Consider the following 18006-nt stretch of genomic DNA (forward strand, 5'->3'; position numbering starts at 1 on the left):
CTCAGGTGCTGCAGATGATACTTGTCTTCCTACACTTCACATTGTATCCTTATTACTCTCCCTTATCACCTCCTCTTCTGCCTTTCTGACCCATTCCTATTTTCTTCCCTTCGCTTCTCCCCAAAACTGATTTTCACTGCATCCACCTCAAACCTCATCTCCAATCATCCATCATACTCTTTTCACTATAATGCACTTACTTACCCACCCATCTTTTCTTTTCCTCTTTCTCTGTTCTCTCTTTATGCCTATTCACCATGTACACCTCATCTCTCTCTGTTTCCAGATGAGGAAGCTGTGTATTCACTTCTTCAACAAGATTCCTTCTTGTATCCATCTATCATATTTTTATATCCCCTCAATACTTTACTTAACCTAGTTGAGAGAGTCTTGTCTTGTAAGTACTTGGTGACCTTACCAATGCAGATGCCACAGAAATGAAAAAAAGCACCCAGTACACACTGTGAAATAGTTGGCGTTAGGAAGGGCATCCAACTCTATGTAAAAACCATGTCAAAGCAGACATTGCAGATTGGTGCAGCTTTCTGGTTTGTCAGTTCTTGTTGAACTGTTCAACCCATGCAAGCATGGTAAAAGGGACTTTAAATGACGATGCTCGCCATCATTACCATGAATCTAGTGTTGCTGATGCCGATGAGGCCCAATTATCTACCCATTGTATGACAGGGAAAATTTTTTAAAAAATAAAAGAACAACAGCAACAACAACAAAAATCCAGCATGATTATTGTGATGATGGTGTTGGTGGTGATGGTAACGTTGTGGTTATGTCAATGAGAATGTTTATGTTGATGCTTATAATAATTGTAATCATATATATTTATATATGCTCTTAATTAACAATTTAATCAAATCTTAAATTGCTTTAAAATAAATAAACAAACAAACAAAAAAAAATGGTAGAATGTGACATTTTGAAGTATGATTGATGATTTACTGATTTCTTGTGCTTAATTTGATTAATCATTTTCCCATTTGTTTGTATTTTGAATTTCATCATTGTTATTTTTTGTTTCATTTTATTTTTATTTATTTATTTATTATTAATTTCATTATGACATCAGAATATTCTAAGAAAGTCAACATAGCAATGTCATAAAAGTGTGGATGCATATCTCTCTCCCTGTCTTCCTCTTTCACGCACACGCATAATGGGAAAGCTGTTTCTAGTGACCCCCCCCCCTCATATATATATATATATATCCCCGAGTTTGTATGATTGTGTATAGATGAATATATTAATCAATGTAATTCCAACATACTCTGATTTTCACGTTTTATTATTTACAGTTTTACAATATTATTATTATATATTTATTATGATAAAACTAGTACTTTCATGCGTTATGCAATCATCAGGTTTATGTAGTATTAGTGATAGTCATGTTCCACAATTGACATATATATATTGTGTGTGTATAGTTATACGTATGGCTGCTACTGTTGAGTGCTTTGCACTTCATGTAAATTGGTGGTTCCCAAAGTGGGTGGTAGTTCCCCCTTGGGTGTGTGGAAAGATCCAGTGAGGCGTTGAAGAAAAGTGTGGCGATAATGGGGTGGCAAAGAGTGGGTGATGGATGTAATAAAACCCCAAATAATGGGTTAATTAGGTTCAGTTTTATTTGTGAAATATAGTTGTTTTGAATTTGCTGCAGAAAGTGGTCTATGTTTGTGGTAGTGAGAGGGGTGAGGTGGGGTGGGGCATTAGGAATGTGGCCTGGGTGCCAAGTGGGTCGCAACCTGAAAATGTTTGGGAACCACTGATGTAGATTATCATCATCTAGTCTCTTTCCACTATAGTGGTTTGGTTACTTCTTTACTTAATAGTATTCCTAGTTATGGTATGCAAAGCAAATGTAGAAATAATTATGATCAACACAAGTCTATAGCATTTCTTCCCTACATATGTTTCACTGTTGTGGTTGTTTGGAACCTTTACATTGGAGGTTGCAGAGATCAAATGTTTCTATAAGGGCATCCAGCTGTAGAAACCATGCCAAATCTAACTGGAGTCTTTTGCAGCTCCTCACCATCCCCAGCTTGACAGCTCTGGTCACACCATCCAACCCATGCCAGCATGGATTACTGATGTTAAATGATGATGATGACGATGGCATTGGCCTGATGATCCATTGTTGTTAAGCATCCAATTGAATTTGAGGTAAATGGACTGTGAAAACGAGGTAGACCGAGGAAAACATGGAGGGGACAGGTGGAGGAGGAAATTGGGAGGGTTGGCTTGAGAAGGGAGGATACCCAAAACAGGGCAAGATGGTGTGAGAGCAGTTGCTTTGGCATTGAGGTAGATCTGGCCACTCCTGTTAATGGGGACAAAACCCGGATTTAAAACATTGGATCATGATGATGATGGTGAGTATAGAGGTTCCAAGCGACTACAGTGGTGAATTATACATCAGGAACATATAATATAAACTTGTGTTTGCCATAATTTCTCCTCTGTGTGTGTGTGTGTGTAGACAGTAGAAATTGTGTGTATAAGTAGATGTATACTGCTACTGTTATTATGTTTAGAGCTCCATGTAGATTTTCATAATCCAATCTGCTTTCTGTATAGTTGTTAAGTAAGTTCTATACTGGGTAGTAATACTAGTTATGAGCTTCAGAGCAAATGTAGGAAAAATAATGGTAATCAGAGGTTTATTAAACTTCCTACACATGTTTCACCAATATAGTTGTTCAGAATGCATGTAAATGTTCAACCACAATGGATCCTTGGGGAACACTTTACTGTATCAAGTTACAGATAATGATGGACATAGTTATCTCTGTGTATGTGTATGCTTGTGTGAAGGTGCTTGGTGTAGTGGTTAGGGTGTTGCGCTCGCAATCATGGGGTTGTGGTTTTGATTCCCAGACCAGCTGTGTGATGTGCTCTTGAGCAAAGCACTTCATTTCATGCTGCTCCAGCCCACTCAGCTATAAGTGGGTAGCCCTGCAATGAACTGGCATTCTGTTCAAGGGGAATGTTGGTGTACCTGTCTAGCCAGCAAGGTAGCATCATTTGAAAGCTAAAATAGTGTGTGTGTGAATTAGAAGCAGCTTTTCTTTTAAAAATGTGATTGAAGATACTGTTACATGTCCCACTTCTTTATAATTATCATTCTCACAAATATAAGAAAACTAAGCACAATGGTTATGAGATGAAATAGTTAGTCATAAGATTAAATCTTACTACCATCATTATGCTGAATCAACCACCTTGTCTCACTGAACAAACATAGGCTGTATTTCTATTTCATTATAATACTAGATATACAGTTATTGTGTTTACTTTGTATTAATTATTTCTACTGATTTAAAATACATGGAAAACACCAGACAACTTATTTTCTAATTCTGATTTTATACAAAACATGAATATCATGAATTATATTTAATCTACAGTAATCTATGTATTATTAACTGTATTTATCAGTGACGGCAAATGGCCTAGTGAATAGGACATTAGACTCACTATAATAATATCCTTGGTTCAATTTCTGTACCAAGCAGTGCATTGCGTCCTTTGAGCAAGGTATTTCATTTTATGTTTGTCCAGTTTATTTAGTTGAAAATGAATATTAGTGGTGTTGGTGCTATTTTCTATCTCACTAGCATCACATCCTCAATGCTCTGCTGAGTTGAGAGGTGTTTTATGTCTGCTTGTGACTATGTTGGTACCTAAAACAATTTGCAAAAGCATAGTGAATGCTACCAAATAGTACTTACTCATGAGTGACAACTAGGGTTTTAATAAATTTGTTTTTATTGAGATAACTGTTGATGGTGGTTTCTGAAGTGTTAAATGTTTTACTCTACTTAATGTATCATTTGTATGTTATCTGAATATAGATGGCTTTCAGTTGTAATCCGCTTGTTGATGTACAATGGAAGACTCAGATACTGTCATTTGTAGAAAAATGCATCTGTGAAGGAATAACAACAGTGCATATACTTAATAGAATCTATTGTTCAGCTCTATAAATGTGGGTATTTAGTGGTGAGCTACGCTTGTTAATTTGTTAGATTAATCATTTTTATATTTACATATTTTTAATTCAATTTCTCTACACACCTGAGATTTTATATTTGCAGTCATCATATTGAGAGTTGTTTTTTTAAAATTGATATAAAGTACTTTGTTGGTATACAAATATTTCCATTGTTGTTTAATAATTTCAGAATTTAGGATAGGTGTCAAGAATGTGTAACTTGGATTATTAAAGTGATTTTAAGTTAATTACTTAAAAATTTATTGTATCTTCTTACTGCCACACTGTACTTGGCAAATTTGTGTCATTGCAATTGTATGTGTGTCAATTTATTATTAAAATATACCTATTTTTGTTTTCTGCTGCAGACGGCAGATCAATGAAGAAATGCGGTAAGTACTTGGAATATCAGATACATTCTTCAGTATCAAGTATAGTCTGTAGTGTAAGATCCTCATGTAAATGCATTTCATGGAACCAGTAAAATGTCTTGCCAAAGGTTTCCCTGGAAAGGAAACTTCTATGTCATCACTCAACCTTCTGAATGAAGTAGTCGATGTATCTGAACTAAACCATGCTGTTTTAAAATGGTTAAGAAAGCTACATGTGTAAAGTTCTAAACTGGAATCAGCTTTAAAATTTACAATGAAAACTGAATGGCCATAGCTAGAAATATTTGAATGCTTTGTTGAATGGGTCACCTCCTTGTCATAGATGTCTTGAAGGAGAGGTTATTGTGATTGCTCAGCACCAACAATAACTAAAACACATCATCACGGTTGTTGCCGCTATATTGTACAGTTATTCTTTAGCAAACAGGCACATCTACAACACTCCAGAATACTGTCTCTCTCATTCAGTTCTGCTAAACATAAGAAATTCACACAAAAAGTGGCAACATCAAAAACTATATTTTCTCCAAATACTGTATTGGGATACATAGGACCAGTGATAAAAGCAGAGGAATAATATTTGGTATGTTTGAAAAGATTTAATTTCATTCATTTTTGGTATGGCCACCACTAGAATCTATAGACATATCAAAATAGATTGACCAATTGATATCATGTTCAGACTGCAACACTGCACCACATACAGTTATCCACTGCCCATTGGAATGTGCATTATGACCCTCTGGTAAAAATAATTGTGCATCTTAATGTCAAGGTGTAAGTTACCATTTTGATAGAAATCAATAAAATAAAAATCTGATTGAAAAAATTGAAAAAATATTGTCTTCAATATAATAGAATGTTTTCAGTTTCATTCCATAGTTAATATTGTTTACTTCTTGATGTAAAGATAAAACTAATAAAATAAAAATTTGTAAGATGAAAGAAATGGCAAACATTTAACAAAGAATATAGTTTTCAAAGATGTTCTCCCCAAGACTGTACCTTTAGTTTTACCTGTGTGGATGTTACATCATCTCAAGAATAAAATATTTATGAAAAACAAGGCAATTTCAAAATATTATGTATTTCATGGTTCTCTATAAACTTCCAGCAAATCTTGTAGTTTCCAAAATAAACTTAGAATTTCAACAGGTATTTCTAGTCTAATATGCCAAAATATTTTTCATGTGAAGTATGTGTTAGGGGTTGTTACTACTATTTATTTACTCTGCACTAGTGTTGACAAACAGAACAGATTGTTTGATATTTCAATGATTATTAGGCTATTACATTTCTAAATGTATCACAATTTCAGACGTATGATGACTGATTTATTCCCAAGCTTGGAAACTGAATTGGAAAATTTCATTACATTTGCAGATAAACTTGATGGATGGTAAGTTGATAATTTTTGATTAATAAAAAAAAAAAAAAATTCTAATCTATATTAACACTCTCTTACGTATTCTTACTGAATATAATATATCGATTCCTTCACAAAGTGGTTTACTCAGTTTGCCTAGTTGCAGCAGGTGGCACACAACACACAGAAAGCATCCAGCTATAAAATTACTTGCCCCAAAAATATGTATTTTAAAAAGATATAACAGAAGTTCAGAGGTTCATTTATAAATCTAAAGGCTTTTGACTATGTTTACAGGTTTTTTCTTTTGGTTGTTCTCTCTGATTTACATTTTATATTCTAGCTTGAATACATCCCCTTATCTGTTGTAAATACTCACTCTATACTCTTTGATTCATATTTTCCCTTCTACACACTGATGCTCCTGTGCTTGTTCTAGTGTTTCGATTCTCTGCTTGTCTTTTATGTTATTGCCTATTGGTTTTATTCTTTCTTTTGTTAGCTTACATCATCTGTCATCTATATTTTATCCACAAATATCAATTTTCAAGTGAGCAGACGATCGATAATTGCACTTATGTCTATGCTTTAAGTGATAGGTAATATAAAAAATTTAGTTCAATCAAAAAAAAAAAAAGAAATTACACTTTTTAATTATCCACTCACCACTGTCACCTTCACCACCACCACCACCACCACCGCCACCTTCACCACCTCTCTTTCTAACCTCACCATCAGAACATCACCCCTCTGGTAAAATTATATTTCTAACTCTCCTCCACATCACTACCTTCAACTAACTTTTTTATCCACGTAATTATTATTATGTTCCCCCTACCCCATGTCATGGACGCTTCTCTCTCCCTCTTTAGTGTTCAGCACTTATTTCAGTTCAATGTGACTGTCATTTGCTTTCTGTAACGGTTCAAACCATTAATGAAATGATGCACATGTCTTAACTATTTCTTTCTTTTGCATTTTACTGAATGCTTGCTTGATGTAAGCCTTCAGAGAAGACATACAGTTGTGAGAAGTTGTGTTGGATATTTCTGCAGCTGGGCTCCATAGCCAAAACTCACACTAATTCAAATCTTACAAGCTAGAGGGCCAAATATCTTTAGGGACAAACATGGGCAATTCTTTTCGAAGAATGGGCTGGCGCAGAGTCCTGTACAAACATAAACCAAACTTGCATCAAAATGCTTCCTAATCCAAGGCAACAAAACTTCTAAGATTTTGATATACTCTGGTGTGTTGATTTTAAGATCTGCTTCAATAAAATGAAGAGGTATCAATTTCCCATCAGTTGCAACAGCTCCAAAGACCATAATGGAAGCTGGGTTCTTGCTATGCATAGCTGAAGGAACTTAGGAAGGGTTGTTCACTGTCACTCGTGAGTTTTGATGGTTTGCAACTTCTTCTATCACGAACATCTTTTCATTACAAAAATGCAGACGTCTCCACCACGATGTTTCAGATGACTAAGAAGTTAGAGACTTCTTTCAGTTCAAATGGCTTTGGAGGATGTTACGGTGTTTCCTCACATACAATTTCATATGGAGGTCTTGTCTCACAGCCCCAGAAATGGTCATTTTACTGATTCTTTGATCTTGAGACTACTTTGACATTGATTTTGATGGGTTTGACTCAATCGATCTTTCAAGTCCTGTTAAGAAGTGAGGTGTGCGTTTTTGGTTACTACAAGGTCTGTGAGGCTTTCTCTGAACATCCTGACTTTTCTTCAAATTGGCTACAACTTTAAAAACAGTAGATTTGGCATACTTTGTGGCTCTAACAATCTCCCCAGCACATTTGCCAGTGCAGAATAATTCGGCAATTACACTTCTACAGTTTAGTTCTGTATTAACATTCATAGTTTGTTCAACCCAAAGTATAAAATACTACAAGTGATTATTCAAGTTGGTAATATTTTGAATTTAGCCTCCAATAAAATCTATACAATTAGAAATATACCCATTTGAAATTTGTCCTAATTTAGCTGTTATACCCTGTATATATAAGGAACTTTATCTTGAGGTTTGATGACAACAAGTCTCTTCAGATCTCAAGAATCTTTCTGAGGATTCTTGCTGAATATAAGAAGGTACTTTTCTGTTAGTCAACAATGTGAGTCTCCAATACAACCACTTTCAATCTCTTACTAACTACTTTTTTGTCTTTTTTTTTTTGCAGCAACTCCATGTATATGTTGGTGCGTATGAGCCAACATGTAATTAACACGCAGGATGCCGGTTCCTTCTTAAGCATGACGTTTGCTAATTGCCTTGTCAAGACCAAACGTAACTTTGATCGTTTCATTGTAAGTGAAAGAAAAAACAAACAAAGACTACTCATAACTCAATTACTTTCCGTAATTAGACTGATCATAAATTTTACCCAAATGTAAAACCTATATTTATTGGTCGTTTTTTAAAATTTCAGCAAAACAAGATTACTGCCATCAAGGAAAGCAAGATCTCCAAGAAAAACAAGTGTGGCATCATCAATTTTGTTTCTGATTTTGATGTGAGTATTTTAATTTGTTTGTTGTTCATGTACTGTCATTTCTTTCTCTGTATGTGTGTGTGTGTGTGTGTGTGTTTCTTTCTTTTTTTTTTGTTAGTTAAAATAATTAGGTGTATGTGTGATTAAAAAGCTCACATGGTTTCAGGTTCAGTCCCATTGCATAACACCTTAGGCAAGTATCTTGTACTATATCCCTGGGCTGACCAATGCCTTTTAACTGAATTTGGTAGACAGAAACTTTGTTGTAGTCCCATGTAAAATGCATTCATGCCAGTGCTATGTGGAATGCACTTGTGTCTGTACTACTTAATATGCACTTGTGCCGGTGGCATGTAATATGCACCTGTGCCAGTAGCCTGTAAAAAGCATGCAATGCACTCTGTAGAGTGTTTGGCATTAAGAAGGGCATCCAACTGTAGAAACCATATCAATTCACACAATTTGGAGCCTTGACAGCTCTCTGGTTGGCCTGCTGGTGTCAAACTGTCCAACCCATGCAAGCATGGAAAACAGATTGTTGGCGATTTTCTTTCTCCATCTTCCTTTCTTTGGACTTTTTCTATATTTCTGATGAAGAGTTCTGCTCGAAATGTGAAATCCTCTTTCTTTTCTTTCCTTTCCTGAGCATCCAATAACACTGTACTTATTCCACGTCCTCGCATTGTTGTTTTTTCTCGCTTGTTCATGTTTGGAATGATGATATGTAAGTTCAGCAAAATTTAGATTCAGATGAATATGGTACTTAATTTAAAGGCACCCAAATTTGGTATGTTATTATCCATATAAATCAAATGGGGTGATTATAATCAAAATAAGCAACAAGGATATCCAAGGTAGTGTAGTACAATCGTTTCATGCTACTTCATTTTATTAAACAATGCAAATATTGCATCAGTTTTAAAATGTAGAGCAATCTTCAGCCACATATAGAATTTTAAATTAAATAGACAATATATATATATATATATATATATATATATATATTATATATATATACACATACATTTATATACATATTATATATATATATATATGTATATATATATATGTATATATATGTATATAAATGTATGTGTATTTTTTCAATGTGTACAAATAACACAGAAAAAATAAATAAGTAGTTACCAGGGTAGCAAAAATTCACGTAAGTGCCAAGGATATTACAGCCTACTTACAACGGTAGAAATACCAGGGTTAAGTGAAATGTTTTTGTATAACATAGATAAATTAAGAAATGGAATCAAACACAGGTGTTATTCAAATCGTTATGCTTCCAACATATGTTTCGAAGAAAGCATTGATATTATTCTGGAGGGAATAAAATGGGTGTTGCACTCATGATCATTGGATTGTGGTTTCAATTTACAGACCAGCTGTGCATTGTGTTTTTGAGCAAAACTCTTCATTTCACATTGTTCCAATTCTCTCAGCTGTAAATGGGTAACCTTACAATGAATTGGTGCATAAGGGTGAGATGGTGACTAGGAAAATCACCTGGATGGAGGTCTCATGATCCATGTTTTGTATTTAGTGATCAAAAGGATGAATAGTACAACCCATACTGTGAATCCCAAATAGTTGGAATTAGTTCAACTACGTTGAAGAATGACTGAATGAATGCGTTACTTTTCCTTTAAAGATGGTAGGATGTGGGTAGAAGGAAGTTTGGTTGCTATTTCTCACAGATTGTACAACACCGAAGAAGCTTGCTCTTTAGCTTGAAGAATTGGTGTGATACTGTGGTCAAGTGGCTCCAGTCAGCTTTGTCAAAATCTACTTCTGATATATATACTTTGACAGAAGTAACTGACAGAAGTAATTAAACCACAACATTGTGCCAATTAATAGCATAAGTATAAAGTGGTGAGCTGGCAGAATTACTTATGTGCCTGGCAAAATACTTAACAGCATTTTATCTGTCTTCTTGTTCTGAGTTCAGATACTGCCTGGGGTGACTTTGACTTTCATCCTTTTGAGGTTGATAGAATAAGTATCAGTTGAACACTGGGGTCGATGTGTTTAACTTATCCCCACCCCTGAAATTGCTGGCCCTATGCCAAAATTTGAAACCAATTAATAGGATTAGTTTGATGAAGAATTGTTTGATTAATATTTTAGCAATGATTGATTATCTTAATTTTATTGTGTGGATTGCTATCTGAGATTTGAGAACCAAAACCTCTCCATTTTAACCCTTTAGTATTTAAACTGGCCATATCAGGCCCAAATAATCTACCTGTTTTATGTTCAAACTGACCAGACCAAGCCTCTCTCAAAACTACCCTACTATGTCATTTTTAAAATACACAATCACATCATCAAAATCTCAGACCTGTGAGATAATGTATGATTAATTCAAAACAATGTGAATAAATAAGCATTATGTTTGACAGAGTAATCTGAATGCTAAAGGATTAAAGATGGATACAAATATAGTAGAAGAAACATGCAGTGCCACTGAATCTGAAGCCATATGGTTGCAAAGCAAACTTCTTAACTATGCATTTAATTTAAATCAGACATTTTTCAGGGATGTCATTGTTTATTGTGCTGTGTATTTCTAATTGGCCTTTCCGTTATATTTTTAGGAATTTGCAAAACAAGCTGAGATAATATTCAAAGGTTCTGATAGACGTGCCGATTTGGAAAAAGCCTATTGCAAATTAGTTCATACAATATCTGATGAAATAGTACGTGTTGCCAAGGAACATCAAAAGACACCTGAACATGTCATATACATGGGTAGGTATTGATTGCTCCCTCTTGGACTAATTTGATTTTATTAACGATCATAATTGGTGAATTTGTTGTTATGTTTGATTTTCTATTATAAATGGTAAGCTGAAATGATATTTATAAAGCCAGTGAGGAAGCATATATAGAGTTACTAGGTCTGCTAATAGAGGAGCTAAACCTCATTAAAGAAAATCTGAAGTAATTTATCTGAAGTAATTAAGATTTTAATCTAAATCACATGGGTTTGTAAAGTGGTATATGATTGCAAATTTTGAAGGAGAGAATGATTTTGTTAGATTTATTACATTGTGAGTTCAAATCCATTCAACATCGACATTGCTTTTCATCTTTTTTTATGTTGATAAAATTAACCTAGTCAAATATAAGGAGAGATTTAATTGATTGTTTTTGTTTTTCTGTTGCAGAAAATTACCACCGAATGAATTGTGAGTATAAATATTTATTTCAGTCTCTCTCCAACATATTTTAATCTAATATAATTTCTAAAACTGTTTGCTTTGAAATTTTAGTTTTTGTATTAGTTGGTAAACAACAGTATTATTAGTTACATGTTTCCAATGAAACTAATCTCTGGATTGAGCAATAAAGGAGCGTTTATATTTCAGTACATAACAAATACTTCTAAGGACTTTGAAGAATACTTAATTTTTGGCTTTCTCAATAATGTTTTGTTTTTTATTGATATCAGTGAAAGATGTTCACATACATATACACGGGCACACACATGCATGCACACACATGCATGCACACACATGCATGCACACACATGCATGCACACACATGCATGCACACACACATGATGGGATTCTACATAATTTAGTTACCAAGTTTCACTAAGAAATCATTGGTCAACTTGAGGTTATTGTTTAAATTATACTTGTCCAAAGTGCTGAACAGTGAGAGAGAATTTAAAACCATGTTGTTTCAAAGCAAACTTTTTAAAGACACAGCCTTATCTGTATAATATATAACATGGTTAATGTAGAAAGCTAAGGAATTTTAATTAAATTAAAATTACATCTGTAGTGAGGAGAAAGAATATTGGTCTTAATTGATATTAATTTTAATCAAGATTGGCCAAGTGATACCCCAGTTTTTGTTGCATAGGATGCTTGTGTTAAACAGATTAATGGCTGTCAGAGAGCTATTTATTCATGGATTACTTATGTTTATTGTCATCTAACTCTTTTGAAAGACAATGTGGTCTTGCACCATTTGTTTAGTTGGGGTCTCCTGCCTCTATAAAACTGTGTCTTTGATAAAAGTTCATGTTAGACAAATGAAAGCCTATGGTTGGTCATAGTTTCTTTCCCTCTATTTTTGTCATTTTTTTCTCTTTCCTCTGCACCTCTCACATCCTCTGTTCACCTGTAGTGGTCCCTCCTCTGCACCTCTCACATCCTCTGTTCACCTGTAGTGGTCCCTCCTCTGCACCTCTCCCATCCTCTGTTCACCTGTAGTGGTCCCTCCTCTGCACCTCTCACATCCTCTGTTCACCTGTAGTGGCCCCTCCTCTGCACCTCTCACATCCTCTGTTCACCTGTAGTGGTCCCTCCTCTGCACCTCTCCCATCCTCTGTTCACCTGTAGTGGTCCCTCCTCTGCACCTCTCACATCCTCTGTTCACCTGTAGTGGTCCCTCCTCTGCACTCTCACATCCTCTGTTCACCTGTAGTGGTCCCTCCTCTGCACCTCTCACATCCTCTGTTCACCTGTAGTGGTCCCTCCTCTGCACCTCTCACATCCTCTGTTCACCTGTAGTGGTCCCTCCTCTGCACCTCTCCCATCCTCTGTTCACCTGTAGTGGTCCTCCTCTGCACCTCTCCACATCCTCTGTTCACCTGTAGTGGCCCCTCCTCTGCACCTCTCACATCCTCTGTTCACCTGTAGTGGTCCCTCCTCTGCACCTCTCCCATCCTCTGTTCACCTGTAGTGGTCCCTCCTCTGCACCTCTCACATCCTCTGTTCACCTGTAGTGGTCCCTCCTCTGCACCTCTCACATCCTCTGTTCACCTGTAGTGGTCCCTCCTCTGCACCTCTCACATCCTCTGTTCACCTGTAGTGGTCCCTCCTCTGCACCTCTCCCATCCTCTGTTCACCTGTAGTGGTCCCTCCTCTGCACCTCTCACATCCTCTGTTCACCTGTAGTGGCCCCTCCTCTGCACCTCTCACATCTTCTGTTCACCTGTAGTGGTCCCTCCTCTGCACCTCTCACATCCTCTGTTCACCTGTAGTGGTCCCTCCTCTGCACCTCTCACATCCTCTGTTCACCTGTAGTGGCCCCTCCTCTGCACCTCTCACATCTTCTGTTCACCTGTAGTGGTCCCAATCTTCATGATTTCTTTCTGGCTCCTGGAATCTTCTACTGTTATTCCCCAGAATCTCAGGATCAACCATACAGCCCTACTCATCATATTTACAATTGGTTGTTTTAGAAAAAGTGCACTGCTAAGTGTTCTGAAGCTCATGACCCCTCAACCATACTGACCTTCAATTTGACTTAGCCAAGCTGAGCATAATGGAGGCACATGGCTTAATTATTAGGGTGTTGGATTCATGATTGTAAGATTGTGGTTTCGATTTCTGGACTGGGCAAATGCATTGTATCTTGAGTAAAACATTTCATTTCCTGTTGCTCCAGTCCACTCAGCTGGTAAAAATGAGTAATCCTGTGATAGACTGTCATTCCATCCAGGGAGGAATATATACCAGGAAAACTGGGAATATGCTCTTTATGGAGTAATGTGGACTAACCAAGCTGAGCATAGACATCACTATGATGACATGGAAATGTACCATAACTCTTGAAGAATTATTTCCATTACCACTGAAAATTTCATATTCATGTATTATTCGCCAACATGATGTAGAACTTCTGATGTCTCTGTCTCTTTAGATGGTTATCTTGATGACTATATAAACTTTATGTAAACTTTGACAACACAGTGATTGATTGTCTGTCTTTTCTCTTTTGTAAACCATTATATAGTAAACACTTTGATTGCAGTTTATCATTTGGTGTAATATCCATGTACTCAAGTTGACATTGAATTCACAAACTTTGAGTGTAATTCAGGATTCCAATACTCTTATACCTTCACCTATGGGACGATGTAGGTTCAACCCCAGCCCCAGCACAAATAAATAGAACTTGACAAATAGAGATAAAAAATATTTCAAAACATTGTTTGGAAGCACAATGAGACTAAGGGTTTTTGGATCGTAGAGTGACTCGCTGTTCTTGAGGATTCGAAGACCCGACAAATGAAGTGAGTTCATGCTTGCAGGACAGCCTGCTGCGCTGACCTTGGATCGTAGAGTGACCTGCTGTTCTTGAGGAGACCTGTTGAGTCAAGTTCGTCAACATCAAAAATTCGAATGGTAATTGTAGTTAAGACACCCGTGCTGGTGACACGTAAAAAGCACCGTTTGAGCATGGCAGTTACTAGCGTCGCCTGACTGGCATCCGTGTCGGTGACACGTAAAAGCACCAACCGATCATGGCCGTTTGCCAGTATGCGCTGGCTCCTGTGCCGGGTGCACGTAAAAAACACCCACTACACTCACGGAGTGGTTGGCGTTAGGAAGGGCATCCAGCTGTAGAAACTCTGCCAAATCAGACTGGAACCTGGTGCAGCCTCCATGGCTTCCCAGAACCTGGTCGAACCATCCAACCCTTGCTAGCATGGAAAACGGACGTTAAATGATGATGATGATGATTGTTTATGTAACAGAAATAATGTCATCATTCCATTATTATTTCCATAACTAAAGAGCCATTCCATAGCATCCCTGAATTTTACGTGCTAGTTTACAGTTGTCCAGCATACCCTTCTCATTACATTGGCCATGGGGTCCATTCCAGCTACAGTTCTATTATGGCTCAAAATAAAGTACATAATTTGTTTATTTCAGTTTGCATAGTTGACAAACAGTTCAATTCCTAACTGACTGAGGAGTTTTTAGCAGTAACAAGGGTAATCAGTAAACCAAAAAGTGCATTATAAATACTTTTCATAGACTTTTAATTATTGATCAACCTAATTAATCTGTTGGATGGAATTTGTGGCTTTCATGCATTTGTTTTTTAAACAATTAGCACTTTAAATGAGGTTGTGGACTTGGATTGTTGAGTGTACCATCTTACTCTGTGCTGGTTAAGTACATAGTTGGAAAGTGTGTTAACCATTTTTTTTTGTTGAGCCATTATTATCTTACAACAGCACATCAAATTATCATAGGTAGTTAGTGTGTCTGTGTACACACACACACACACACACACACATAGGCGCAGGAGTGGCTGTGTGGTAAGTAGTTTGCTTACCAACCACATGGTTTTGGGTTTAGTCCCGCTGCATGGCACCTTGGGCAAGTGTCTTCTACTATAGCCTCGGGGCTGACCAAGACCTTGTGAATGGATTTGCTAGATGTAAACTGAAAGAAGTCCGTTATGTTTGTGTGTCTGTGTTTGTCCCTCCACCATTGCTTGACAACCAATGTTGGTGTGTTTACGTTCCTGTAACTTAGCAGTTCGGCAAAAGGGACCAGTAAAATATGTACTAAGCTTACAAAGAATAGGTGCTGGGGTTTATCTGTTTCACTAAAGGCGGTGCTTCAGCATGGCCACAGTCAAATGACAGACATATAAAAGAATTATGTGAGTGAAGGTGCATGGCTTAGTGGGAGTATTCAGCTTACAATTGTAAGGTTATTGAGTTTTATTCCCAGCAGTATGCTGTGTCCTTGAGTAAGACACTTTATTTCATGTTGCTCCACTCCACACTTGGCTGGCAAAAATGAGTTGTACCTATAATTCAACGGGTCAGCCTCATCACATTCTGTGTCATGCTGAATCTCTCTGAGAACTATGTTAAGGATACATGTGTCTGTGGAGTACTCAGCCACTTCCATGTTAATTTCACAAGCAGGCTGTTCCGAGAAACCCTCATTGTCATAACCAATGAAGTGCCAGTTTTAGTTTTCCCTCTTTGATTCCCTTTTTCTCATTATATCATTCCATATGTGTGTATGCACATACATACTGCTCACAGATAATTTTGAAAAATAGATCTTCAAAACAACAGAAGAAAATTATTTTTACTTTGCTCTATAGTTTTCTTAAATTCATTCATTCATTTGTCTTTGTAGCCATTTTGTCGCGGCTTAAAATATCTTGCTTGGAAAGTGAAAAGAAAGACTTCAAACAAAAATATCTGGAGAGTCTACACAAGTATACAACATCACTGCTTGGCCGACCACTGGAGAAGATTCACGTATGTCTCATTTTAACATAACTCTCCTGCTTGTGAAGTTCACTATGTTTCACCTTTCCATCGCACTTCTGAAATTCTTTTCTCACCTATGTTTTTCCTGTAAATATTTACTTACAAGTATCCAAACTGAACTTCAATGACTTTAATCTCTCTAACTTGGGAGAAAACACTTTGGACAATGTAGTCAATGGGGAACTATGCCTGAAAAATGTCTAGAATGTTATGACTGGAATGCTTTTGATCAGGACCATGTTGGGGCCAGTCAGCAACTGCTTAATAATCCGTTCTACTATAAGTACAAGGCCTGAGATTTGGAGAGAGGGGACTACTTGATTACATGACTCCAGTGTTTCACTGCAATTTAATTTATCAACTCCGAAAGGATGAAAGGCAAAGTTAACCTTGGCGAAATTTGAACTCAGAACATGAAGACAGATGAAATACTGTTTAAGCATTTTGCTCGGTGTGAGGATTGAGTTTGGGAACAGAATTGTTGTTTCTTGTTTCAAGGTTCTATGATGTGTATTCTATTACTGCTTGCTAGGATATTTGATGTTGAAATGTTCAGTCCTACTAAATTCAATAAAACCTTGAGGTGGTATAAATCACTTCTGTTTATAGTTGTAGTACTGTATAATTGATGGGGTTTTGAGGTGCTGATATAAGATATGAGTGTGGTCTGGAGAGACAGGCTCTGTCAGGTTTACATGCCAAATACTGATATATGGTTATGAACTGTCTTACTTGGCTCTACAGTCTGTATGCTTAAGAGAATCACTTTTTAACATGCACAAAAATAATGTAAAGAACTTTTGAAAAATTAATTGTTTTTGTTATAAAAAGTTCTGAAATTTGAATAGATTATTATATAGTGAAGAAGAAAAGTCTAACAATTTGATCAAGACCCTTTGTTGGAATGAGTTGAAACCATCATCATCATCATCATCATTTAGCGTCCGCTTTCCATGCTAGCATGGGTTGGACGGTTCAACTGGGGTCTGGGAAGCCAGAAGGCTGCACCAGGCCCAGTCTGATCTGGCAATGTTTCTACGGCTGGATGCCCTTCCTAACGCCAACCACTCCATGAGTGTAGTGGGTGCTTTTGCATGCCAGACGAGGCTGGCAAACGGCCACGATTGGATGGTGCTTTTTATGTGCCACTGGCACGAGGCCAGTCGGGGCGGTGCTGGCAACAGCCACGTTTGGATGGTTTTCTTACGTACCACCGGCACTGGTATCACAGCTGCAATTTCCATTGATGTTGATCGATTTTGATTTTGATTTTCACTATGTTAATATTTGTTACAATATTCAACTTTTGTGTATTTCAATTTTACAGATATTTTTCGAAGGCGTTGAAAGTAGAGTTGCTGCTGGTGTGAAAATGGAGGAGGTCGGTTACCAGCTAGCCTTCAGCAAACAAGAACTAAGAAAAGTCATTAAAGAATACCCTGGCAAAGAGGTAAACTTTACTCTTATTCTGTATTGGGTTGCTTTAGCACTAAGAAAATGGTTTGGTCCTTGAATCTTGGAATGATTAAACCAAATGTAAGGCAAATTTCTTTGTCTGCTATTGCTAAAGCAGTGGTTTTGTTCCTGGACACTTATTTGCTGACCCCCTAAACCCTCAAGGGATCTAGGGACCAGTAAAGAGCAAAGAGTTAAGGTCCCTTACTTAAGC

The 18006-nt window shown here is 36.8% G+C and overlaps 1 protein-coding gene across 2 annotated transcripts in view; it reads left to right on the forward strand.

Moving 5' to 3' along the window:
- Positions 1–18006, forward strand: part of LOC115214178 (exocyst complex component 1) — a 79608-nt gene that overhangs the window by 56389 nt on the left and 5213 nt on the right. For both annotated transcript variants that reach the window (XM_029783269.2, XM_029783270.2), the window contains 8 exons: positions 4381–4404; positions 5723–5803; positions 7964–8090; positions 8213–8296; positions 10885–11038; positions 11458–11478; positions 16201–16325; positions 17665–17787. In XM_029783269.2, coding sequence (XP_029639129.1) covers positions 4381–4404; positions 5723–5803; positions 7964–8090; positions 8213–8296; positions 10885–11038; positions 11458–11478; positions 16201–16325; positions 17665–17787 — 739 coding nt within the window. The remainder of the gene's footprint in view (positions 1–4380; positions 4405–5722; positions 5804–7963; positions 8091–8212; positions 8297–10884; positions 11039–11457; positions 11479–16200; positions 16326–17664; positions 17788–18006) is intronic.

The sequence above is a fragment of the Octopus sinensis genome, linkage group LG7, assembly GCF_006345805.1.
Source record: "Octopus sinensis linkage group LG7, ASM634580v1, whole genome shotgun sequence".
NCBI classification, from domain to species: Eukaryota; Metazoa; Mollusca; class Cephalopoda; order Octopoda; family Octopodidae; genus Octopus; species Octopus sinensis.